Raw genomic sequence first — 25208 nt, 5'->3', positions numbered from 1 at the left:
CTGCAAGACAAAGCGTGGTTGTGAGTGATGCTGGGGAAAGGCACGTGTATGCTGCGGGCAGGAACTAGCGCTTGGGCTACTCACACTGCTGTAGTTTCTTTGACAATATTTTCTGAGTAACGAGGATCGTTGGTTCTCTACAGGGAAAAGTGACTTCAAGTGTGGGGTAGGGACAGGGGGCAGGGACACTTAATGTGAAAAGTGCATTATACTTGCGCGCCTGCTGGAAAGGGGAGGCAGAGGGGCCTCTGCAGCTTTCCTGCTTTCCAGACAGAGCTTCCTCTGCATAGTCTGGTAGTGACGAGCGCTCGGCACCTGGAGCAAGTTCACGTTCCTGGAGCAACAGTGTGGAGCACAGCCTAGAAACAGGCCTGGCCTGCTGGGCAGCTGACCCGAGGAATGTTTCATGATGGGACAGATGGCTACAGACACCCGTTATTCCATCCTACAGGCTCTTGCCAACGAGTGTGAGCTGGGTAAACCAAGGCCAGGAGGTCTCCTCCTCCTCCTCCTGTGGGTAGGACAGACCACAGCTCTCCTCCCCTTCGCAACAACAGCAGCAGGAAAACAGTACATTTCTCTGTCACGTCTCTGCCAGCAGAAAAGCCTGGATAACCACCTCACTCCACAATGTCTTCCTGGCTTTATCTCCTCCTTTCCCTGTAAACCTAAGAAATAAAAACCTCCTCCATGGGCTCACTCGTAGCCTTTCTGCCTCCAGGAGAGCCCGTCGCACACACTCCCCATCTCGGGAGAGCCTCAACGCACCCACCACCCAAGGCTGCGGAACCACCCGACCCAGAAAGGGCAGGTTCCAGAGCTGTGCCAAGCTGGGCTGCCGGGGCCCCTCCGCCCTTGGGGCAGCAGCCAGGTGCCCAGATTCTTCATCTCAACCCCCCACCGTGAGACCTGTCCCGAACCACCGCTTCCACAGAAGAGCTGGCGGCTGGAACAGGCACAACAGTGGGGCTGATGGGGAGTCTGGGCAGAAGCACTGAGGTCCAACTCGCTGTCGCAGGGCTCAGAACCGCGTTCAGCAGACGTGCAGCTGGCCAAACCCAGCTGCTGACAGCACCAAGCTGTTGAAGCCACGTGCGGATCGCCTCAGCCACCAGTGTCTGCCCTGCCAGACCGCTGTTCAGGGTGGCAGTTACAGCAACACATGAGATAAGGCCAGCTCCCCAAACCCTCTCTACCAGACAGACTTCTGTGTTCACAGACACACGAGGGGCTCTGCGCCCTGCAGCTGCTCAGACATTCCCTGTGTGCAACCAGCCCATCTACATTCACACACTGTCCATGTGCCAGAGCCCTCAGCTGCTTGCCACAGCTCTGAGTGCCTCTGCATGCACCATGCAAAGAACAGGCCAGAGGACCTGGGCTGCTCTGCCTTCTGCCTTTGGCCACAAACACCCTGGATATCCCAAGCATTAAGTACAACCCAACATTAGTCCAGGTCTTTGCGTAGGAGAGTCTAACGAACAGCAGCGGTGACACAAAGATGGAGATGAGGCCAAGCACTGGGCCCAGACAGTACATTTTACTGACAAATGGTGCCATGAAAACAACATCTGTTCCCACAGCTGCTGCAGCCAAGGAGGCAGAATCTGCACATGACAGCATCACCATGACTTCATACATTTCACACACAGCTGATGAGATGGGAAGCAACCAGTGATACAGGCAGCACCCTCACCCCAGAAAACCCCTCGGGAGGCACAGACAGGAGGAGCACACACCTCACCTAGGGCCTGAACAGAAACTGTCCCGGCGCAGGCATCTCAAAGGCAACCGAAACATCTAGACTGTGTGAAGAACACAGACTGACAGCCTGGAGGGAAGGGACATTTCAGAGACGCTCCAGTTCGCCCCGTACACAGGCAGAGCCCACTCTGTCAGTCAGCTGAAGCCAACCCGTTACAGGACACATTCCCAGGAGCACGTGGAGCAGCCCTGAGACAGCAGCACCGTGAGCCGAGCGCTGCCCGAGGCGCCAGCACAGGCACCTGGGGCAGGGGACGCGGTGCCCCCGCAGCCAGCAGGACCTCGTGAGGGCGAGAGGAGACGGCAAACAGAACGAGAACACCAGGAGCAGCATCAGCACCTGCACTCTGAAGAGAAACCCTCTCAAAAGCCTGGTCCTAGCACAGAGACGGGCACCTCAATGCACGGAATACTAACTCAAGTCAAGTCAGTGAAGACTCTTATCCTCAACATAATAATGACTACTTTTGTTCTAGCTAAGCAGTTAGAGCTGATGTCATAACACACCATCAGAGAGGGCAAATTAGTGTAACTACAGGAGCCTTCACTTGAATGGAGTGTTATTACCATAATGAGGTATTAATATACATCTGTATTAAATCTCACCATGAAAAAGACTACTCTTGATTTTACCGCATTCTACAGAGAAACTCCAAAGTGAAGCATCAAAAAAACTAACACAACAACACGCCAAAATGCCCTGTGATGCTTCGATATTTTTCGAGTCCCTATATTCATCATTGAACTGTACTCACCAGAAACTTTGTACCTTGCCTGCACATGCACAAACACTCGTCTCTTGTCTAGAGCTTGTTCAGGAAACTGCCTGCAGGGAAGAATTAGCCATCTGGAAAGTTTTCTTCTGATTTAATAACAAAATAGTCTCAGTCTTCTCACAGGAAAAGGATGTGTTTCCATCCTTCCCTAGAGAATGCTAAACATATTTTACACCGGCTTAAAAAAGAAAATGAGAATTAAAAAAACAAAACCAAAAAAAACCCCAAACAAACAAAAAAACCAAAGCAAAACAAAAAATTCCAACCAACCAAAATAATCCCAACCTTGTTCACTCATAGGCTAAGCCTCTGCAAAAGCTATAAGCCCAAGAGATTTTTCTTTAAGTTGTTAGGATGGGAAGAAAGATTTGATTTGGTGGCAAATAATTAAATGTATTTAGTAGCAGGAAACTGATGTCTCCCATCCCAAGTGCTCAAGTTCCCTATTCACCTACATCCAAACCCACCCTTTTGGTCCTTCCTCTTGAATTTCCGTGATTCACTCAAATCTGTACATTCTTTGCAAGAAGAAAGAGCAGTTGGATTCAGTGGAACAGACATTAAACAGAACCACCAGAGAAGCGTCTCCATCCTGCCCTCAAGAGCTCCATCGGCGAACGGTCCTTTTAAAGTGCATGTGTGAAGAAAAGGGATACTGGGAGTAGACCCCCCGTAACACCAGTGGGGACCCACTCTCCCCATCATGAGAAATGAGGAATAAAATCTTCAGCAATTTTACCTGCTGCCCTAAGCCGTGTCAGCCTCCTCATCTCCCACCCATCCCAAACGCTCAGCCCTGCCCCGCAGGGAGCCGCTCAGTTGAGAGGGTGAGGAAGCCCCAGGCTCTGGAATGCTCCCGTCATCCCCGTTCTCTACCCCAGCCAGCCTGTAGCTGCTCCCTGAGGGGATGGAGCCCCCGGGTTCCCCAGCAGGACGCGCTCAGCCGCCGGGCCGGCCGGGACAGACCCAGTCCCGCGGGGCAGAACGTGCTGGTGAACCTGCCGCAAAGTCTGTGCAACTCAGGGGACGCCCGCCCTCACAGCCCAAAGGGATCACTTCCCTGCGTTAGAACGCCCTTCGATAGAGAGCTTGACCTCCTGGGGAATGAAGGAGGGACGGGGCAGGGAGGGCCGCGGCTCCTCTGCCTGCGCACTGTATCTTTGGAAGCCTGGGGCTGTCCAGCTGTGCTGAGCCTCAGGCTGGGAGGGCTCTGCACGAGAGCCCTGGGCTGCGCTGTCCCTGTCTGTGTGGCTCTTCCTCTCAGCAGCTCTGTCAGACGATTCTCTGGACCCCTGAGCCGTTCTTTCAGATCTCTCCCTAGTAGACACCAGCTGATCTGCGAGAGGGTGGTTAGCCTGAGAAGCGGAGCTGCCGTTCATGCTCTGTAAACTGATTGATATGCAGACATCGCCCACCTGCAGCCTGTGACAGGGCAAAGCAAAGAGCTGAGCAGTTCGCCCCGGGCTGCAGGAGGACCAGCCCTGGCCATACACAAAGAAGGGATGCTCCGGGGGCACATCAATGCTCACTTTACTTTGTTGCTCCCCAACCACAAAATGCAGCGTGACAAGCCCTGGCCACTGGCTTTCCTGAATATCCACCACGGTGCTGGAGTCGATCTTCAGGCCCCCGCTCACCTCCGCACTGCGAACAAAGTCTTGAGTCTGCAGGTCCTCCACTCGCTTCAGCTCCCCTGTGGCCAGCTGGATGATGGCTCCTTTCATGAAGTGGGAGGGCAAGTGTGAGGAGCTGAGTGGCTGCAGCGGGGCCATGTCCTTTTCGAGCACGTTTCCTCGAGCCGGTGCGTCCAGGCTGCGCCCTACCAGGACTTCTGAACCGGAAGACCTGATGGGCTCAGATCCGACCGGGAACTGCACCGGTTTGCCGTTGGCTATCACCGTTCCTTTGGTTAACTGTCTCTGTCTAACTGGCTCTTCAGGGGACCTCACACACGGGCTCCTACTCTGGCTCTTGTCAGCAGCGGCCCTTTCCGCTGCGTTCCTCAGCGGGTCCCTTGACTCCCCCTGCTGATCAGCGATATTATGGCAAAGGTTTAAAGGGCTCGGGTCGTCTTTCCTCTGGGCTGCCAAAACTTGATAATCCTGAGATGCCAACACCCCCACCACCCTCTGAACCTCCAGATCAGCGTCTGGGGTGCTTCTGTGAGCTGGCACAGAGACCGCTGTTCCCAGCGTCTGGTAACCTGAAAGGAACTGTCCGTCAACCGCACATCCCGCTGCAGTCCCTGGCAGACAGTCTTCACCTTTACCACCGGCAGGGTCCACAGCCTCGCTGGTCCTCCTCACACTCTGCTCCACGTGCCTCTGTCCGCCATTGGCAGCAGCAGCAACCTCTGAACTGAGCTCACCATCTTGCTGAGGGGACTCTGCACTTCCACCTGCTGAAGGGGCCTCATAGGCTGAATACCCTGGTGGGAGGCGGGACATCTGGTAATAAACAGGAATTCTACCTGGTGCGATATCTAATGGCTGGGTCCCAGCGTGGTGCTGCATCTGGCCAGAAGGAGAGACTGCAGAAGCGGGTTTGCTGAAGCTGTGGGTAGGAGAGGTAGTCTGGGGGGAAGGAGCGGCTTCTTCCGTGAAGAGAGAGGCATATGGCACAAAGTGGGGGACATGAGAGGCCGTGAGGTTGGTGGAAGGTGACAGGAGCGGACTAGGCAGGAAGCCCGTTGGGACAGCGTAGGGCACCGCATAATGCGAGCCGATGAACTGTAGGGACGCTGGGGGGATCTGCGCGTAGTGGATGGGGGGGTAGGACACCCCCGGGTGCTGGATCACTGGCGAGGTCACGTTGAAGGCAGGGGGCAGGGGGCTCACATTCACCACGGGGTGCAGACCCGTGGGGGAGAAGGTGGCGGGTGGCACCGCCACTTTGTAGAGCATCCCGTACTGGTCCACGGTCAGCCCCGCCACCGCTTCCGCGGCCTCGCCAGGGCCGTAGCGCAGGGCGGCAGCCCCCGGCCCGCCGGTCCGGGCCCACTCGGGGCCCTCGCCAGAGCCGCCCCCCGCCCGTCCCGCCTCGGTGCCGGTGCTGGCGGCGGGAAGCTCTCGCTTCTTGGGCGGGAGGCACTCCTGGCTCCGCTCGTGTCCCGCTCTCATGACGCCCCGCGCTGTCCCGGCAGCCGCGACGCTCGTTCATGGGGGCGCCCAAGGGGCTCCCGGATCCCCGCCGCCGGCTGCCGCCTCACCTGCACCGGGAACAGAGGGAGCCGTAAGTCCCGGCCTGGAGCGCCCCGGGAGTCCCCGCGCCGCAGGGACGGAGAGAGCCCCGAGCCCCAACCCCCCGAGCGAACAAGGCATCGCGCCCGAGCCCTAGGCCGGCGCTGCGGCCCCGGGGACGGCGGCCGCCCGAGCCCGGTTGCCGGCCCCACCCCCGGCCGCAGAGCCCCGGCCCGCAGAGCCCCGGCCCGCAGAGCCCCGGCCCGCAGAGCCCCGGCCCGCAGGCCCGCCCGGCGCGCAGCGCAGCCCGCGCCTCACCCGCCATCGCCCGGCTCCTCCGCGACCCCCATCGCCCGGCGCCGCCGCGGCCGCCTCCGGCCCGGCCCCTCCCCGCGCCGCGGCGCACGGCGATGACGCCACACCCCGCGCGGCGGAAGCGCCTCACCCACCGGCAGGGGGCGTGACGCCTGCGGTGACGTCGCAGACAGCCGGCAGCGCCGGTTGTCATGGCAACCAGCCACGCCCGCCCCGCGCGGCCGGCCCGGGCGGGTCCTGGCCCAGAGCCGGCGGCGGCGGGACGCGCTCCCGCGGGCAGAGGGAGCTGCCGCGCCGGACGGCGGCGGGAACCCGGGAGGAACGGGCAGGGCTGCGGGGACACGGGGCGGGATGAGCCGCCACCTGCCGCTGAGGGGCGGGCTCGGTCCCCGGGCGCTGTGCGCGCCATGAGGCCGGGGCAGCGCGGGGGGCCGGGGCTGCGCCCGGTCCTCGCTGTGGGAGGTGAGGGCGCGGGTCCCGAGGGATCCCTGACCCTGCGGCCTCCACACGGCCGGTCGCTCCGCACCCCCGGTCTGTCCTGCGCTGCGCTGCGCTCCGGGCAGCCCCGTCTGTCCCGCGCGTCCCTACAGCGCGCAGCTTCTTGGCGGTCACTGGTTGCCGAGGTGGTGAAAGTCCCGGGAAGCGCAGAAGCAGCCGCCTGGAGCGCGGCCGGCTCTGGATCCCCCCTCGAGACCCCGCTCCGGACGGGCCGAGCAGCCGCTCCGCGTGTTCCCGAGGGCAGCTCGGTGTCCCCGGGCCCGAGCTCTGCCGGGGCTGCTGCGGTCGGTGCTCGGGCCTCCTCCCGGCTCTGCTCTTAGAATAATCTCCCCGCACATTTCCCGCTGCCGCCGCGCTGCCGGCGGAGAGACGAGCCGCGGTGTCGCGAGGGCGCGACGCTGTCCCGGGGTCACCGCTCAGCGCTTCAGCAGCGCGAGGAACCGCGGGCCGAGAGCGCCCTCCCGCCGCTCCGCTCCGCGGGCGGGGCGGGCAGCCCGCACGGACACGGAGCCGCGGTCACGGAGCCCCGCTGCCTCAGCGTGGGACAGCGCGCGCCGCGGGGGACCGCCCCGCGCTTGACGTCATCAGTGACTGCCACGGTGCTGACGCACCGCGCCTTCGCAAGACCGAAGCCGCGGGTGCTTCCGCCAAGAAAAGTAGTGCGAGCAGGCTTTTCCGCCCCGCAGCCGCCGGTACCGCGCCGCCGCTCTACTGCTCGCGCTTCCGCCGCCGCAACCCCGCGCGCGGCCCGTACAGGCCCGGAGGCTGAGGGGAGCGTGCCGGCCTGCGGATCCCTCCGCCTGCGGTATCGGTGCTGCGGCCGCGCCGCCGCCATTTTGAATGCCTGGCTGCTGCCGCTTCCTCCGCTGCAGGGACCGGCCCGGTGAGTGGGGCAGCGGCGTCCCCAGCCCAGCCCAGCCCAGCCTGCCGCGGCCTTCGCCGCTCACCCGCTCCCCTGCTCCCCCCCCTACGCCGTCGGCCGGGCTGGGTCTCCGCTGCTCCGGCCCGGGAGGCGCTGGCCGCCCAGGCCCTGCGTACCGTGGCTGCCCCTGCCCGCCGGTGGACGCGGCCCCGCGAGCCCCCGCGGCCTTTCCTGCCTACGGGCCCGCCCGGTGCCCTCCCGCGGCCCCCGCGGCGCGGCTCGGCTCGGCTCGAGCTGCCTGCCCGCGGCCTGAGGCCCAGCCCGGCCCAGGCCCGGCCGGACTCTGCCCGCTCCGGGCGGCCCCGCCGTGCGCGCCGCGGCCCCGGGGCGCTGCTGCCGGGACCCCCGCTGCCCCTCACCCGGGACTCAGGCAGCTCGGCCGGCGGTTTCACAAGTGCTGTCCGCACGGAGCGCCGTGACCGCCCGGGCCGGGCCCTGGCGCTGCGGGAACAGCTCAGCTGTGTGCGTGTCTCTCCTTTGGTGTTTTATTGTGCTGCACAACTGCTCAGAGCGTTGTCGTTGGCGTCTCATACTGAGAGTGGTTGCCCGTTGGCTTATGGTTGCGTGGATTTTAATAGAAACAAAAACCTCCGATTTCTGACTAAAGGTATTTGCAAAAAGCTGTGACTCCGGGTTTCCATTGGTGGCAGACTGTCCCACAGTCAGTCTGGAAAGGCAGGTTCAAGTCCCTTCAAGCTTGGTCAGCTTCTCTCTCTTCTCTCACAGGCTATAAAACTAATTATAAGGTTTATTTTAATAATAAACTTTATTTTTCAGGTTCATAGATAAAACAGTTATGTGTTTTATTATGTCGCAACTAATGCTTAAAAATGCTTAGTGATGTATTTTATCTTTGGATGCTTGAAATGTTAATGGACCATTGCAGAATCTCAGTGGGACACCTTTGGAAGGGTGATATTTCATGTGCGCGACCAGAAAATGTGTTTGGCCCATACTGGCTCAAACAAAGTACAACATACACGTATCATCATGTGCACAGTGGCCCTAGAATCTTATGTTTAAAATTGCAGAGATTTTTGGTATCTTTCCTGTTCTGCTTCTGTGTGACAGTGCACAGCTGGTTTCAGTGTGTCTGTTCCCCACCCTCTGCTCTAAACTACCCTTGTTACCTTTTCCTTTGTTTATTTGCATGTTCCATTCTATTGCCACATTCTTTCTTTGCACTCATATGCATTCTGGTGTTTGGCACAGGATTTGAGAACTTGAATGGGGTACTGGAGAGCTCCATGAAGGCAAGAGACTGTGTTTTTTCAGAGGTGTTCAGTGTGAACCCCTCTGTTCCTCTGTGATGGGAGAAGAAGGGGAAGATATTTAAATTCATATAAATCGGGAGGGGAAAGTAAGTCTGGGGTAATTGTTTTGTGAAGGGATCCAACTTTTCTGTCTCCAGCATATAAGATAACTTTTTCAGATTTCTTGCTTTTAATGATAAAAAAGTGTTCTTTTTTTTTTGTTTGGGGGTGTTTTTTGGGGTGTTTGTTTTGTTCTTGTGACTGCTGGTCTGATTTTTTTTCTAGAGGTGTCTGGTAGGAGTGGAGGGGTCCTGCAGTGCCTTTATTGCAGTGTCCTGGCGAGAGAGTAAGGGATACAAAAATGTTCGCTTCTTGATGGCTCCGTTGCATACAGAGACTTTCATTGGCATCACTGTAAACCGAAGTGAGATCAGGAAGTTTGTCAGACAATACTGTAAAAAGGTTGTGAACAGAAGCAGAGGAACTGAAGTTATCTGTTCTTAGGCCCACAGACTGATCTGGTTAACACAGCTCAGGTTTGGAAAGTCACTTTTCAAAGTGTAAGGGCTCATAAAAATCTTAACTGCTCCTCAAGGTGAGGGCACTCATTCAGCAGAGCTTCTTGTGCCTCTTTACTGTGAATATTTTTTATTTTTGTATGCATGCAGTGTATGTAACTTAAGGAGATGGCTTGTTTTATTTCTTTGTGTGTTTTAATAACAGGGCAAACTTCTGAGTGAAAGTGGTGTTAATTTTTCTAGATTATGCTTGGCTATTCTCTGAGGAAAAGGGTCTGGTCTGCCTTGGTAGGAGTATTATTACTTCATTGCATGAGAGTTTTGCAGTTAATACAGGAATATATGATGAAGCTGTAACTCAAAAACCAGTTACTCTGCCAATATCACAAGCAGTAGCATCAGCCTTTATCTGCTGTTTGGCACAGATGCTATAGCTAAAATCTGAGGTTAGAACTTCCTAGGGTGTAGCTGAAGTTACTGTTATCTTGTAAAGTTTACGTTAATAAATGTAAAAATGTGGGGTTTTGTCTTTCATCTGACATTGAGCGAGGTGAAGAAAGGTGTGGGGTTTTTGTCACAAAATAGTAGCTTTTTCTATTTTAAGCCTGCAGGAAAGTGAACAGGAAGTAAACCAACCAGGTTACCTTACAGATCAGAATAGCTGGGAAACTAGGAGCAGGTGAGAAATACAAAGGTAATGGACGTCAGCAGCGACTGAAGGTTAGAAACAGAAGCAAGGAAATCTGGAATGTTGGTCTCATCTATCATGCTGATCAGCTATGTAGATGTGCTAGTTATTCTTCCAATGCTTCGTTCATTGGCTTCTAAATAAAGGGAAATATTTATTTTCTTTTTTTGCCATTAATATTTGTAATGATTGAAAGCTCAGTGCATCTCTTGAGGTGAGGTGGGGAGTTGTTTGGTTTGGCGTGTATGTCCTGCACGAGTGGAGCCTCATCGAAAGCGCTCGCCTGTCTCACTGATGTGCCATTGATGTGCCATCTCGATGTGCTGCTGGGCTACAGGGAGCAGAGAAGATCTCGATGTGCCGCTGGAGCAGAGGAGGAAGGGCTGCTGGGTCTGGCTGGCAGCCTGTTGCAGCTGAAGGTCTCAGCAGTCCAGCATCCCCTGGCACCGTCCTCTTGGCCGCTCCTGAGCAGCGTGGTGGCTTGGCTCTTCACTACTCTTGTGCTGCATTTCTTGGTTTTTGAATGTAGTTGGAAATGGGACCATCACTTCTTCTGAGACCATTTTGTAACTTTTGATTTGGGGTGTGATTTTCCTTACTTGATGTCTTCGCCACCCCACCACCCCAGTGCTGTCTCTATGCCCTGACAAGTGTTAACACTGGTGCTGTTCCCTTGTCGTCCTTGATGGTGAAGCCACTAGCTAGCTGCCTTCATTTCTTTTTTATTTTTTCTGATGTTACTTATTTTCTACTTTTTAGTTCTCTGTTGTATTAAATAGCATTTTCTGAAGAGATTATTTCCCACTTGGAGTGTTGTATGGTTGATTGCTTTTTCTCTCAACTCTTTTATGTTGCTTTTGCCCTTCTTTGCCCTTCTTGATGATGGTAGTGCCCCTTGGTTAGGCGTTTACTGTTTCCTATGTAAATATTGGTAATACTAGGCTATATACCAACCTCTTTCCTTTTGTTCACAGCTTCATCTCCCTTTGCAGTGTATATTTCTGCTTTTACTGCCAATATGCCTTTTTGTTTGGTTGGTGTTTTTAAGTCTGTGGTGGAAGTGTGAAACCTGCTGACAGCAGTGTGGAGTTGAGGCCATCAGGATTTAGTACTTAACCATTGCAGTTATTCCTTTCATGTGCTCCAGATCTACCTCCGCTCTTGTGTACAGGAGGCTTGATTGAGTTACAGTGGAGCAAGTGGGGAAGTTCTGCTACTGATTTCAGTTGGTACTTGGGTCAGGCTTTAATTATGTAACTTCCCAAAAGCTGGTTTTGCTTGAGGAATGTGAGAAATTCTGTGTGCGTTGGGCTGGAGCAGCTCAAGTTGTGTATTTCGGATATGTTTGAAAATGCCTATTTCTTCAGTCTTGGATTGCTTTCTGGGATGAACCAAGTTCAGAAATACTCTTTACAGGAAAAGCTGTTACTGGATATGTATCTTACTTGAATTGAAAATTCAGAGTATTTCCCCAAACAGTAAAGCCCTTCTTTGAATAATTCCATGAGCTTTGATAGGTTTTATATTGTACAGTTTCCAGAATTCAAGGCTAAATAATAATGGTATTCTAAAACATGTCTGATAATTTGGTAATTTGTCCTAAACAAGTTGTTAAGCATATTTTTTTTTAATCGAAAGAGTGGTTTTATTTTTTTTTTTTAGACATAAGCTAATATTTCCGAATAGCTTCCAGAGAGAAGGATCTCAACTCAAATCCTTTTGTCTTTACACTATAGTTCCTGATAGAGCAATATAGCTTGGTTGAAGCACTTGAGCATTTTACATGAGTTTTGGTAATTTTAGGTGCTTGTTATAAAAGGTCATTTGGTGAACAGTCATTTCAATAGGATTCTTAGAGAGACTTTTAATAAGGTTCTATAAATATTCATGGCATAATGGCATGTTGAGTAAAATCTTTAACTTTGAAACATGACAAGCTTAGCTAGTAAAAGATTATAAAAGGGGAGAAAGTAGTGGTTTAGAAGCATAACTTAGACAAAAATGAAATTGTTTTAATACATTATGATTTTTGGTTTTTTTATTAATTTTTTTTTCTCTTTTGGATAGCTTATTAGGAATTAGTTGCATAAAGAAAGAGTGCTTTTTTTAGTTAGTTCAGGGGAAGAATGCATTAATAGCAGACTAGGAAACAAGCTGAAATTCTTATTTTAAAGGAGTTTAGAGGCTAGCCACCTACCTTGGAACTAATTTGAGGTAGATACTGAACTCTTTGAGAAGCTTTGATCTTGATAGTAGGAAGGAGCCAGGCCTTCAAAATGAGAAGGAGGAAACAGAGTGGCTGAGGTCAAAGAATTTTGTGTCCAGTTGTACCAGACATAGTGAGTATTAACTGGTAGGCTCTTTTCAGGTGCTTGGGGGTCATCCCTTAATTCTAGAGCATGTAGTTAGCAAAGAAATGGCAGAGAGAAAGCGCTGCTGGAAACCAAGTGAGGAAAGAGGTAACTACTAAAAACTGCCTCGTCGTTTATGTTAATGTGCAAGGATTTAAAACACATGCCTGTACTGATGAAAAATGTTAATTAATCCCGAAGAACAGGACCTGCTCCTTTGAAGGAAGTCCCAAGCAGCACTTAGCTTGCTGGAGTGAAACTGCAGCTCTGCTGTTACTGGGTGGTGGCGGTTGCCCTCCCTCTGCTAGTTATCTTGGGCAATAAAATGCATTTCTGTATTATAGAAAATTCTGTTAAATTATTTTTTTTGTAGCAGTTTGCTATTTGATAGCTCAGTAGTACTCACCTGAAGCTGACTTTTCTTAATCTTTTATGTGGTTCATAATATGAATTTCAAGATTGTCTCATCTCAAGACAAATGATACAGTCACAATGAGATGATCACTTAAGTGTTTTAGTTCTGGGCTCTAAATTGTTTAATCCTCTTTATATCTTGCCTTTGTATTTCTTTGTTTTTATTTTAACTCCCATTATTAATCTGTTTATTGATGTATAGTCCTAATTCCCTCCTTTAGTGCAGTCTGTGTGGTTGTATTTCAAGTCCCAGTAAGATTTTTTGATTTGGCAGAGCCATGCTGTGGTTTTGCTGCATGTTGTCCATACTTTGTTTATATGATAAAGATTTGTTAATAAATCATCTTCTAGGGCCTCTTGAAGCCCTATTCCATTCTTTGTGCCTCTTATGATGCTGCAGCTCCCTGGAGTGCCAGCTGTGTGTCCATGGGAACACGAGACCTTGTGCCTGTCCTGCTGCTGCAGCTTGTCCCTGTGCTCAGTGAGCCAGTCCCCAGGCAGGGCTGGCTTGGCAGCCTGTGTGCAGAAAAACGTTTGTTTCCTGTTCTGTGATCTATCAGAATCCTAGAAAACCGACACACAAGGGATGCTGAGAGTTGATTTGAGTAAGGGAAGGGAAAGGCATGGAACTGATGGGTGTTTCCTCTAGAAAGGAACAAGAACAGTGGAGCTGCTGTGGTCTTCTCTTCCAGTTAGTGGCGGTTCTTTTCTTCAGCTCTGCATCTGCAAGTGCATACTGGTTTGAACTGTATCACGAGAAGTGTTGCTGTATTGTGTGAATTAGTGTTTTCCATCCTGCAGGAATATCGGTGTAATTTTGCTGCCTGCCTTCTGCCTCCTCTGCCTGTTTTTCTCCCAAGTCTGCAAGGTACATGGTCTGCCCTGCAGTCCTGCTGCTGCATGTTGAAGCATTGTGGCCTTAATACTTAAGTTACAGCCTGACCCTGGATGGAATCATGCAGATAAACATGGGCTTGTCCAAGAGGTGTGAATGATTGATGGGATTGCTTTACTGAATATGAAAATATACAAACCTCAAAAAGCTAAAGGAATTTGCTTGGAGGTAGGAGTGAAACTTGAGATTCCAAATGACTTTATCAGGTATTGTGATACCTTCACAAAACCTGGTTTGTTTGCTCAGATGTCTTGGATTTATGATGATTAGCTTTCCTGACCCCTACAAACTATGGATCTTTGCTTGATGACCAAGGGGCATATGCTGCTAATCTTAGAGCTCTGGGAGAGATTAACCAGCAGGACATGAAAAATACCAGTTCAGGCATCCCCAGCTCCTTCGTTCATATGTTTGAGCTGCACCATGTAGCTGTATTCTTTTAATGAAGTGGTAGTATCTGCCCCAGCAGTCTCTGCTGGCTTGTGTTCTCCCAGTTTTGTAGCTATTTACTCAGTAGACCTTCTCTCAGTATCATCTTGGTGCTTGTCACATGGTATGGTCAGTGATCTAAAAGCTGCAATTGAAGTTTTTGTGGGCAGCACATGGCTCTTCAGGTTTACGTATTCTGCACATGCCTCTAGGAGGAGTAGGAAGAAACAGGCAAAGTGAGTTTAAACATTTTAAACTTTCTAAGTTAGTCCCTGCTAACTCTGTATGTTTGCCAGCCTGTTCTGTGGTGTCATGCAAAGCAGTTAGTGCAGTATTTGAATGCACAGATTTTTCTGATGTGGTAGTGCTTGAAGTGTGTGACACACTGTTCTGGGAGGACAGTGACCCAAACAAAATCTGTGTCAGACTGCCATAGTAACATTTTACAAGTTGGTGTGGCATGATCTGTTATCAGAATGGTTCGGTTGTGTTTACCATCTTGGGTGGATGAAAAAAGACTGTAGAGATGCTTGCATTGTCTGATCCCCCACAACATCAAAAGTCAGCTTTGGTGAGCATGAACTAAAAAGTTCAAATGTTGAACATAATTTTTAAGTTTGGCTTTTCTTTGGGAGCCATTTTCCTCTCGAGTGGTGCTCAGAAGACTGAGTTGCTCTCTAGGTCAGATGGCTCCATCAGTATTCCACTTGGTGAAGCAAAACTACTTGAAGTTCATGTAGAATATACTCTTCTTGTGTAGTATTTCATACCAGTGCCATCAGACAGCAACATGACAGGCTTGTTTTAGAAAGGATTGCTCTGTTTGGTGTCTAGTAAAAGGATGGTGTTAACTTTATTTTTAAAAGAAGATTCTCTGAAATATCCACACAGCTGGGGTTACTCTTCCATCTGCTGTTTCTGCTGACTTCCATGCCTCTAGGGAGGAAGTGTGCGTGGCACCAGTTTGTAGGATTTTTGAAGCTTGACTATCTGAAATACTTGGATGAAATCTTGTGCAAGTTATTAAACAACATGGCTTTTCATTAATATAAAGGATTTCTGTCCCAAGTGGTCATGATTTTGGGATCAACTCTCTTTGGAGCCTGACTTCGCTGAGGAGAGACACATGATGTCGATATGAGAGCCTACGTTGCAGAGTGCCATTTCTGCATGTTTTGGGTGGGAGAGTTGTCATGTTCATCTGGCAGCCAGCTCAGAGCATAGCAATTCCTGTATCTAGTGTTCTGGAAGAGCAAATGTGAGGTACAGTGAATTCCTCTGCTGAACCTGTCTGCATTGTTATAATTCTTGTACTTATATAGTTGTAGGGTAAAAAAGGAAAAAAAAAAAAAAAAAAAGGCAAAAGTATGAGACTATTATGAAGCCTTCAGGTACGGTACAAGATTTAAAGCTCTCTTTCTTCTCTCAGAGGATGCCAGCCCCCATCAGACTGCGGGAGTTGATCCGGACCATCCGGACAGCAAGAACCCAGGCAGAAGAGCGTGAGATGATCCAAAAGGAATGTGCTGCTATCCGGTCATCCTTCCGAGAGGAAGATAACACATACCGATGCAGAAATGTGGCAAAGCTGCTGTATATGCACATGCTGGGATACCCCGCACATTTTGGACAGGTAGGTTCAGTGCTTGCTGTGCTCTCTGCATATGCCAGTCTGCATTGCGTGTTCTGGGCACATTGACTTGTTTGGAGCATTCCTAGCTGCAGTTTTGCTGCCTGCTGTATAGGATGTTTTGAGGACTGTCTTCATGTATCTTCTAAACATGAAGTTAGTTTCGACTTTGTTAGTGAGATCTGCTGTTTGGAGACTCCCATATTTTGGTAGGAAGCTTAGGATTAGTCTGCTTTTGCCAGGCTGTCTGCCCCTCACCATTCATGTTTCTGCAGAGCGGTCATTCTTAGACCACAGTCCGGTACATACGGATATTTCTAGATGGGTTCCAAACAGCACTTCGGAGTTCTGTCTCTGATGGAAAATACCAGATGTTTCAAAGGAGGTTCTTTACCCTTTTCCTTCTAAAGCAATCTGTTCTAGGCAAATAAGAGCTGGTCTGTTCCCAGGAATAAGAAACTGGTGATCCTTATTCCCATCTTAATGAAGTGACTTGGAGAATGCTATTGTGAGTTTTCCATCTCTTAGCTTACTTTTGACATGCTGTGTTTGGCACAGATTGTGGACAAGGGAGACAGGAAGACAGGAGTTCTTGATCTACAAGATGTCCTTCAAGTTGTGTTTGCTTAGTCTTTTGGGCATAGTGAGTTTTGCTTAGAAGTCAGTAAGTGCCCTGCTAGCAGTAACCTAACCTAGGCCTTCCATAAATCCAAATTAAAAGTCAGTGGAATTGTTGTATCCCTTAAAGTAGCTTTATGTCTTGGAAGTCTATCCATTTGTGATTGGATTTACCAGTTCTGACATGTCTCATTGAAACAGAAAACTCAAACCACTGAAATCCAATTCCAAATAGTCTTCATGTTAGAGAGTGAGACTGGGCTGTGCTATTGCATATAAAGTGCATAAGCTTACTTCTACATGATTGCATTCTTCTCACAAGACAGTGAGTTGTTGCACGAGAGCAAGTGAATTTGTGTATTATCCTGTTCTTAACACTTCACACAGCCAGGCTCCCTGGTCCGATAGAGAAACTTGCTGTCACAAAAATGAAGGCTAAGGGCGAGCCGCAAGAAGAATGAAAAGTGTTACAGATAAGTCTCAGCTAGAACTTCCATATTTGGCCAATGTTAGGAACTTGTTTAAATTTTATTTGAATTATTTTATCTTGTTATTCAAGTACTTAATCCCATACATGGAAGACTAGACCAGTTATCTAATAATTTTTTCAGTTTCTGCTTTGGTCAGTTATGGTAAATTACCTCTTCACTCTTCGTGGAAGGAGAGTAAACCAGATTGTTCAATATCTCTTATTGCTGGGGTTGCTGCATCTCAGACAAAAGTATCTCTGCTGACTATTTTGGAAACAGAGTATTTTATTCACTGGCCTTGGTTCTCATGCAGTTTGTCAGCTGCCTGTCAGGACCATATAGGGCCCAATGCTGAGGAGGGATTTTAATAAGTGTTCTCCAAGTGAGTAAGTTGCAGACCTTTGCACATCCTCAGTGCTTATAACTGGAAAGAACCCTTCAAAGTGCTGATGTTGTGCAGGTGCAGTGTAGTTTGCACAAGTGTGGGTGCCTGTTGAAGACACATGCTGTTCCAGCAGTGAAATCTTGTAGATAGACAGCCTGGCATTGTAGACAGGAATTTTCAGAGTGACAGAATAAATATGCAGGAAATGTGTTTTGGTGAAAAACAGAATAGGCCCACAGGCCATGTTAGACAGTCTCTGTTAAAGATGTAAGCAGACATCTGACTTCAGCTAACAGTGTGGATGGGATAACCAATAACAGAAAAGAATTTACAGAAGGTGTCAGAAGTAGTGAATGGTTGGTCTACTTCTTTCCAAGCCAGGGATCCTCAACTTTGACCCAGGGTATCTTGTACAGAAATATGAGCGTGAGTACCATATTTAGCCAGTGCATGCTGAAATGCACTGGATGCCACACTGTCTCTTGAGTGGGTACAAATGCCATTTGTGCAAGTTGATAAGGTATCGGGCAGCCTGGGCAAATGGTCAAAAAACTTTATTATTATTATTATTATTATTATTATTATTATTATTATTATTATTATTATTATTATTATTGTCATTATCTCCACTTGAAAAAAAAAATGCACTTGGAAGAGTGGCTATGTCAGTAAAAACTTGGGTAAATTGTAGTCTGGCTATATGCCTGTATCATATCCGACTTTACTAGTGTATCTGTTACAGTACTGATGTAGCAGATTTTAGTTGTTTGTTTGAATGAAATGGATATAACGGTATCAAGATTTCTTCCACTAATTAGACCTACTAAGAGCTTCAGCTGATCATGTTTCTCAGTATTGCTGTGCCTGAAGTTAGTTTGCATGCGTTTGTATACAAGTGAAACAAGAGCTCATCAGCCTTTCACAGAGTAAGTTTCAATAATATCTTTCAAATAGAAAAGTACTAGAAATATGTCTTACAGTATCTGTTGCAGTCATTAGTTTCCTTCTGCTTTTTCGTACTCATTCATCTTCTGCCTGTGGCTCTTACAGTGTAACTTAGATGTCATCAGTTCTACGTGACATTTTTGCAGAGGGTTGTATTGGAAAGTATCTTGTAAACCTGGAAAAGAAAGCTGTTTCGGAGGTGCCTTTTTCTCTTACAGAAAGCACTGTAGAGATAAGAGATTGCTATCTAGTGTTCTGTTCTTCATCCCTGGTTGATCTTGCCCATTCATGGACGTTCAGTTATCCTTGTGGATGACTGATCTTATTGTTCAGAGGTGTTCCTGTATTCTAGATCTTCAGCCTCTTTAAACCTAGCAAACTGAACTTGCTTTCTTCCAAGCTTTTTCTTACCACTTTGTCACTCTTGTCACCCTGCACTAGTGGGGTGTTCACGTGTGACAATTTGTGGCATAATTGAGATGCCATGCAGTGGTGGGAGCTGGTCGATGGCTTGGCTATAGCACTTCAACTTAGGTTTTCTTATCAGTATCCTGCACAACTTTACCTTCCTGATGTGTGTGTGCTTCTTGCATCTCACCTGTGTCTGTGCCTTGTTCAAGCTTCCCTGTAGCTGGGCCCATGAAGGACTGTTCATGGTGCCCTGTATTTCTGGCTGTGCATGTCCCCTTCCTTTCCAATGGGTCTGTTGCAAGCTTTGTCTGACCCCTCCTGCACCCACCCTGTACGCTCACTGGCTGCCCCAGCTACTTTGTAGAGCGAGTCAATGGGATGTGTTGGCCAGGGACAGGTCTCTTACCTGTTTTGAGAAGCTGTTTCTGCTGCTTCCCTGCCTGGAAAGTAGAGATTGATTCTACTTGATTACTTATCTGTTAGAGAAAGATATGTTAGTGTGCAGAGTATCTCTTTTGTGTTGTTTTTTTTTTTTTTTTCTTCCCAGTAAGAAAGTGTAAAGTTTAAAAATAAGTTAGCAATTAAATTCTTAATCAGCTGATTGCAAGTGGCAGCTATGCATGTTATTTTAGGGATCTCCTTCATGCTGTTGAACACAGGTGACATTTCTGCACGGTGGAAGGAAAGCTCGTAGTGGCTACACTGCCTATGATTTTGGTCAAACTTCAGGTGTTCAAACAGAGATTCGAGAGCAGCACAAAGACTTAACTATCTCTGACTGTACCTAAGGTTTACCTGGCTAGCAGTTTAGTTATAGATCATAAAAAGCAAAAACTGATTTTGACAAGTTATTACAGAGCCTTGATCATTTCTCTAGTAGGTAGATGGACCCTTTTAAGCCTGATTCAGAAGTTTCTGGTGCATATCAAACATGACACGTGATCTAGATTTCCAGATGTTTACTATTTTGTTTTTAATAATGGATTCTTATCTCTATAAATACGTTACAGTTTGCTTTTGTGATCTCATATAAACCCACATATCTGGTATATCTGAGGTCATAGGAGGCCAGCAGCAGCTGGCCACTTCAAGATGCAGGAGGTGCTACTGACGTTTCTGCTGGCTTGCTGGGAGCTTTGGGCAGGTCATTTAACTTATTTTTGTTTTCCACATCACCAGAATGGGAATAAAGTATGCTTTTAAAAATGCATTCTGAGAGACCTAAATGAGTAAACATCAACATTCATACTGTTTCTCCTCTGGCTAAAAAGTAGTTTAAGCTAATTCTGTCTTTTTTTTTTTTTCTCCTTCTTTTTTTTTTCCTTTTTTTTTGTTTTTTTTGTTTTTTTTGTTTTTCCAGTTGGAGTGCCTCAAGCTCATTGCCTCTCAGAAATTCACAGACAAGCGCATTGGGTATTTAGGTGCCATGTTGCTGCTGGATGAGAGACAGGATGTCCATCTTCTTATGACCAATTGCATCAAGAAGTAAGGGTACCACCTCTCTCTCCATCAACACATGCTTTGAGGTCTCAGGATCTGAAAGTACACTCCTGGCCGTGGTATCTTGAGTACTTTAGTTTTTTCCCCTTGTATTAGAAAACTGGTATCTTCAATTTTGTTGTGTGCTGTTGACCATACAAGACTGTTCTAGTATTGTACTGTATTGGATGATCCTATCTAGCGTCCTTAGAGGGAAAATAATATAAAATTGCATTGGTCCTCAAGAGGTCTGTGTGGCAAACAACACTTGGTGTAACTACTGTTACAGAATGGTAGTACGTGTTTCTGGAGGTCATGCTGAGACAAATAAAATCGGGAAGATGAAATGGCCACAGTAAGCTGCTCAACCGGTGCAGGAGACCTCCAGTTGTTGAAAAGAACTCTCTTCCATTTCTGTAAATCAGTTATCTCCCAGCTTGCAGTAGGAAAGAACTAGACGAGCATTAATACAGCATCAATAAAGGTCCATGCACCTTTTCAAATATGACTGGATCAGGTGTTTTTATAACACTGTTAAAACTTTGTAGGCTGGACTGGCCATCATTTGTTGCAAAGTCATGTTCATTGCTGCAGCCATGTGATGTTGTATCTGTTTAATTCTACTGAGGAGCTCTGAAGAGCTGTTGGACTCCAAGGATCAAGGCTGCTTCCTTTTTAAGGCTGGCCTAAGGGTCCCGATGAATGGTTTTCCTTGGGAGCAAGGCAGCGACTTGGGATGTACTGTCTGCTTGGCATCTTGCTGAAATTGGACAAGAGGGAGTGGGAAATAATCCTTTTTTTAAACTTTTTTTTTTCCTCTCAGCAAAATGCTGTTAAACTGAGACTTTTACATTACAGTTTAGTAGATGATGATTGGTGCATTTCCAATAACACTGCTTTTCAAGATGAGTGAGAGCAGGAATGGAACAACTGCATTCTAGTTGATTTATCCAAAGGCTTGCTTGGTTGTGTGTAGTGTGTCTCTTTTTATTATTACGTACTTTTAGAATATAAGCCTCCCAGATATTAGCAAGTAAAGTATTGATCTTCAGTTAGACTGTGGCCTCAAAGTGCTTGGAAAGAAACTTGACAAAAAACTGCAGTCCTGAGAATCTGCTAGTTTGGACCTAGTGTCCAGGAGAGAAGAGACATTTGTCTAAAGGTTTTTCATGAAATATCATACCTGTGACACTCTCCCATTAGAACTAGGCTGCTAGGTTAGTGCTCCTTTTGATTGCTTGTGCTAAAATGATTTGTGTGGTAGTGAGTTTGAACTGGAAATGAGTCAGACTGCAGATGAGCAAAACTGTTAGACAACTTCCCACTGCCTCAGCGGGTTGTTTTTTTTCTTTCTCATTTGGCTTCCGTATCAACCACTTTGTCTTGCTTTTATCGAGACACTGAGGGATTCAATTCATGGCATTGTCTTTCATTATTTTATAGCAAAAAATGCAATCACCCTTGTGAAGCACGTACTTGGTATACATGCAGCTGTATGTAGCTGCCAAAAATTTGTTAAAGGAAGGAAACAAAAAACCAATGCATTTAGTGGCATGTGCTACCTATTCCTTCATATGCATGTTGCCCTAGCTGCTTGATGTTATAACCAGAACACTGTCTCGCTTTCTTGCACGTTGAGCACATTTGGTTGCACACCACTCGTTTCCCCTGCTCTCCCATCACACAATCCCCAGCTCACCTCCCAGACCAGGAACCAGAGCTTTTACTGTCTTCAGCATTGAGTCCTGAGTACCATAGCAACATGAGGACCAAGTAGTCTGATCGAAAAGTAAAGTAGTGTAGAAGTCAGTTTTACAGGCGGTTGGCATTGCCGTGTGGAAGCTGTGTTGTACTTGGTGTGACACTGGTTGCTGGCCTTGTGAATAGCGTCTACTTTTAGATGGTTTGATTTCTTACTGACAGCTTTTTGCATCTTCCTTAGGCATATGAATAGTTAGGATTGCTAAACAAAATTCCTCTATGGATTGTTTTCAAGATGTGCGAGTGGTAGGGTTTGTGGTTTTTACTGAGGATAGGGGATATTTTTTACATAGATTTTTATATACTATTTGGTTTGTAAATGCAGAAGCTAAAGCCTATCCTAGAACGTTTAAACTGGGACAGCCAACAGTCACTGCAGGACTCTACTTAATGTTGGGTTCTTTTCTGCATGCAAGTTCCGAAAGACAATGTTTTGGCTTTACTTTAGAAGCTTTAATGGAATTCTATGTGGTCTTCCCTCTTCTCAGTTCAATCCCTAGGTATCCATCTAATAGTTTTAACTAAGCGTTTTATCATTACAATTCTAAGGATTCTAAGTAGAAGTCATAGCAAACCCTGTGGTCCCTGCACTCCAAGCTGCTGTTGCTCCTTATGCATGTTCCCAAATAGCTGAGACTCCAGAGAGTTCTGGGCCATTCGTGCAGCTGGTTGGGTGACTGTAGATACAGATGCCTTTTCTTGTGTGTTCAGGTTTTGTGTGCATGCTGACTGGCTTTTTTTTGTTCTCCTTTACAGTGACCTTAATCACAGCACGCAGTACGTGCAGGGGCTGGCACTCTGCACTCTTGGCTGCATGGGCTCCTCAGAAATGTGCAGAGACCTTGCAGGAGAGGTGGAAAAGCTCCTCAAAACTTCCAACTCCTATCTTAGGAAAAAGGTACTTCAGGGAACTTTTGAATACTTTGTTATGGATTGAAACTCAAGATCGATCAGATACCTTGCTAATATCTGGAATACTAGATGGCCTGGATCACACAGCTGAGTATTTTCCTAATGTGCAAGACAGATAGAGGTCAAAACTCCCTGTCTTATCTGTAGCAGACACGCGTGTTAGCCTCTAAAAGACAAGCCTATAACAGGTGAGGCCGTTGTTTCTGTTTTGATACTCTCTACCTTGGGGTTATTGATTGTAATGTGAACACCTGCCCATTCAGACACTAACCCCAGACCTCGAGTCGTCAGTTTTATTTCTGTATCTTCTCAGATAAGTCAGAGAAACTTTGATCATTAACAGGGCAGGATGATATCTGAAGATTTGAACCTGTTTGATGAGGATGACAGAAGTATGTCAGATGAAAAGGTTAATGGCTTGAAAGGGGCAAACAATTATAAATTGTCTCGTTGCAATAGCAAGTGAGCCATAGCATCTGCAAGGTGTGATCAGCCTTGTCCTTTTAAATTTATTTCATTACAAAGCCCTGGGGAGCAGTAAGATTTAGGAAGAGATGCATTGTTCCTTCTTCGTCTAGTGCTGGATCTAGAGAGAGATTGGAGAGGAAGCAATGCTAAGGGGTATTGCTGCATTCTGGGAACACGCCCTCAGTGCACTTAATTTTTAAGCAGCTGCAATGAATAGTGTCTTGCTTCCACATCCTAGAAGAAATAGGCGATTTTTTCCCAGTATATACTTTTGTTCTTCATAGGACCAATCACCTGCAGGAGGAAGATCTTTTGTGGAGAAGAAAAGAAAATGAGCCATAAATTTGACATAAATTTCATTATTTACTACCAATGCATTATCCTCTCCCTAGCAACAGGAAGACAGACTGAAGTGGCCCTATTAAAGGCAGAGCTGCTTTGCAGTTAATACCACTTCTGAAGTGAAAAATGTAAGAATGAACCATTGCTAATGGGAGTATTACTTTGTAGCTCAGTGCTTTTTTTGTTTGGTTTGGTTTTTCTCCCTTCTCACACATGATAGTTGTATTGAACTCTTCTCTGTGATGCTGTTTAGTATCATTTGTAGTACAGAGATGGAAAAGCATACGATAAACTTTCCAGACCTTTTGATATAATTAAATTTGTGGTAATTCCCACTGTGCTAGGTGTTATCAAAGCGTGTATGGTTGTCCTTACAGCATGTACTAACAGAGCTATTTCTCCCATACAGGCAGCGTTGTGTGCTGTTCATGTCATTAGAAAGGTGCCTGAACTCATGGAGATGTTCCTGCCAGCCACCAAAAACTTGCTGAATGAGAAGAACCATGGTAATATCTGAGATACTACTTAGCAAGGCTATGCCGTTCTTTACAGGATGGTGCACTTGCTACCTAAACTTTTTGTTTGAAGGAACTTTTGAGGTGGATTTGTCTTTTGTTTCTTCCCTTTCCTATGCAGGGGAAGCAAATGTCATTCAGAAGGCAGGGATGTTTATGACTGCTAGTCAGCAGGACTTTTGCATGGCATAGGTGACAAGAGGAACTCTTACACTCTTTTTTGATACACTTTAGGGTGGGTTTCTAGAGGATGAGAATGGTTTGGGTTGGAAGGGACCTTAAAGATCGTCTAGTCCAACTTATGCCTGTTACCATCTGACTGTATATTTAGTATGTAAGTGTCTGCAGGCAAAGTCCAATTTCTCTCCTCCGTTGGCCTTTAGTTGCAGCTTTAAGACGTGAGCAGATCCCTTGGGCACAGCTGCAAGTGCAAATAAATTTTGGGATAGATATGCTGGATTCAGGATTTATTTTTTAAAATGATTTCCTGTTGTTTCCGTATGATCTTTGTTATGTGTCTGGAGCCAATGAAATTATGTTAAATGTGGATGCTTTTTTCTTTTTCCCCTCACTTTTAGGTGTTCTTCACACGTCGGTTGTCCTCCTCACAGAGATGTGTGAGAGAAGCCCAGACATGCTTGCACACTTTAGAAAGGTAAGTGTGAATTGATAATATTGCAGAGTTCAGAGTTTGCTTGTGGTGGCTTTGGGTTTGGTTATGGGTTTTTTGTGCGTCTTCTTTTTTTTGCCCATGCATTCTCTTAGTCTCCCTAGTGAAAGCAGTGTGCACTTCTTTTAATACTCTCATTAAAACTGCCTGGATGAAGAATTTATTGATACTGTCTGCGTGTTACGAAAACCTTTAAAAAAAAAAAAGTGGGAATTTTGCATGTATCTAGCCCTAACCCCCTTCAATAACTGGATAAGCTACAAAACATCAGTCTTAAGACTGTGCAATATGAAACTCATCCTAAAGTTAGGTTTAAAGTGTTGTCTTTGTTCCCTTAGTGTTTTTCCCTCTTTGTAGCTAATTGCATAGTGACACTGGAATCATGAATATATTAAACATGAAGTGGCAAAGATGAAAATCTGAGGCTTATACCAACACCTAAAAGTCTTAACCACAGCCACACAATTTTATAAACTCAGGTCAAAAGTACCAGTGGAGGTTCTAGTCATGTGTATACCTCATCTCTGGTGCATGCTGTATTACGTCATTTTCTGGTTTAGTTTAAGGGTTCCTCCTCTGGTTAGGAATGTTTGCTTCTCT

General features: G+C 47.5%; 2 protein-coding genes across 8 annotated transcripts in view; one reads left to right on the top strand and one right to left on the bottom strand.

Moving 5' to 3' along the window:
- Window positions 1-3299: 3299 nt before the first annotated feature.
- Window positions 3300-6119, bottom strand: ATXN1L (ataxin 1 like). The gene is made up of 2 exons (XM_080351706.1): window positions 6038-6119; window positions 3300-5748 (listed from the first exon to the last, which is right to left on the bottom strand). Exon 2 carries the CDS (start codon window positions 5657-5659, stop codon window positions 3593-3595), a length of 2067 nt encoding a protein of 688 aa, XP_080207832.1. The 5' UTR covers window positions 5660-5748; window positions 6038-6119; the 3' UTR covers window positions 3300-3592.
- A 1104-nt stretch (window positions 6120-7223) lies between these two features.
- The window catches only part of AP1G1 (adaptor related protein complex 1 subunit gamma 1), a 44037-nt gene continuing 26052 nt past the window's right edge, over window positions 7224-25208 (top strand). For 3 of the 7 annotated variants that reach the window (XR_013922707.1, XM_080352034.1, XM_080352031.1), the window contains exons 1-5: window positions 14738-15635; window positions 19822-19946; window positions 22458-22599; window positions 23833-23929; window positions 24517-24593. Coding sequence is in view for 6 of the 7 variants with exons in the window: in XM_080352034.1 (XP_080208160.1) it covers window positions 15381-15635; window positions 19822-19946; window positions 22458-22599; window positions 23833-23929; window positions 24517-24593 (696 nt within the window). In the remaining variant the exon portion in view is untranslated. Of the gene's footprint in view, window positions 7416-14737; window positions 15636-19821; window positions 19953-22457; window positions 22600-23832; window positions 23930-24516; window positions 24594-25208 lie in introns of those variants that run through there. The other 4 variants (XM_080352032.1, XM_080352033.1, XM_080352035.1 and 1 more) reach the window with 4 other exon arrangements.

Source organism: Nesoenas mayeri (genome assembly GCF_963082525.1).
Source record: "Nesoenas mayeri genome assembly, chromosome: 12".
Classification (NCBI taxonomy): Eukaryota; Metazoa; Chordata; class Aves; order Columbiformes; family Columbidae; genus Nesoenas; species Nesoenas mayeri.
This window is presented reverse-complemented; position numbering and strand designations above follow the sequence as displayed.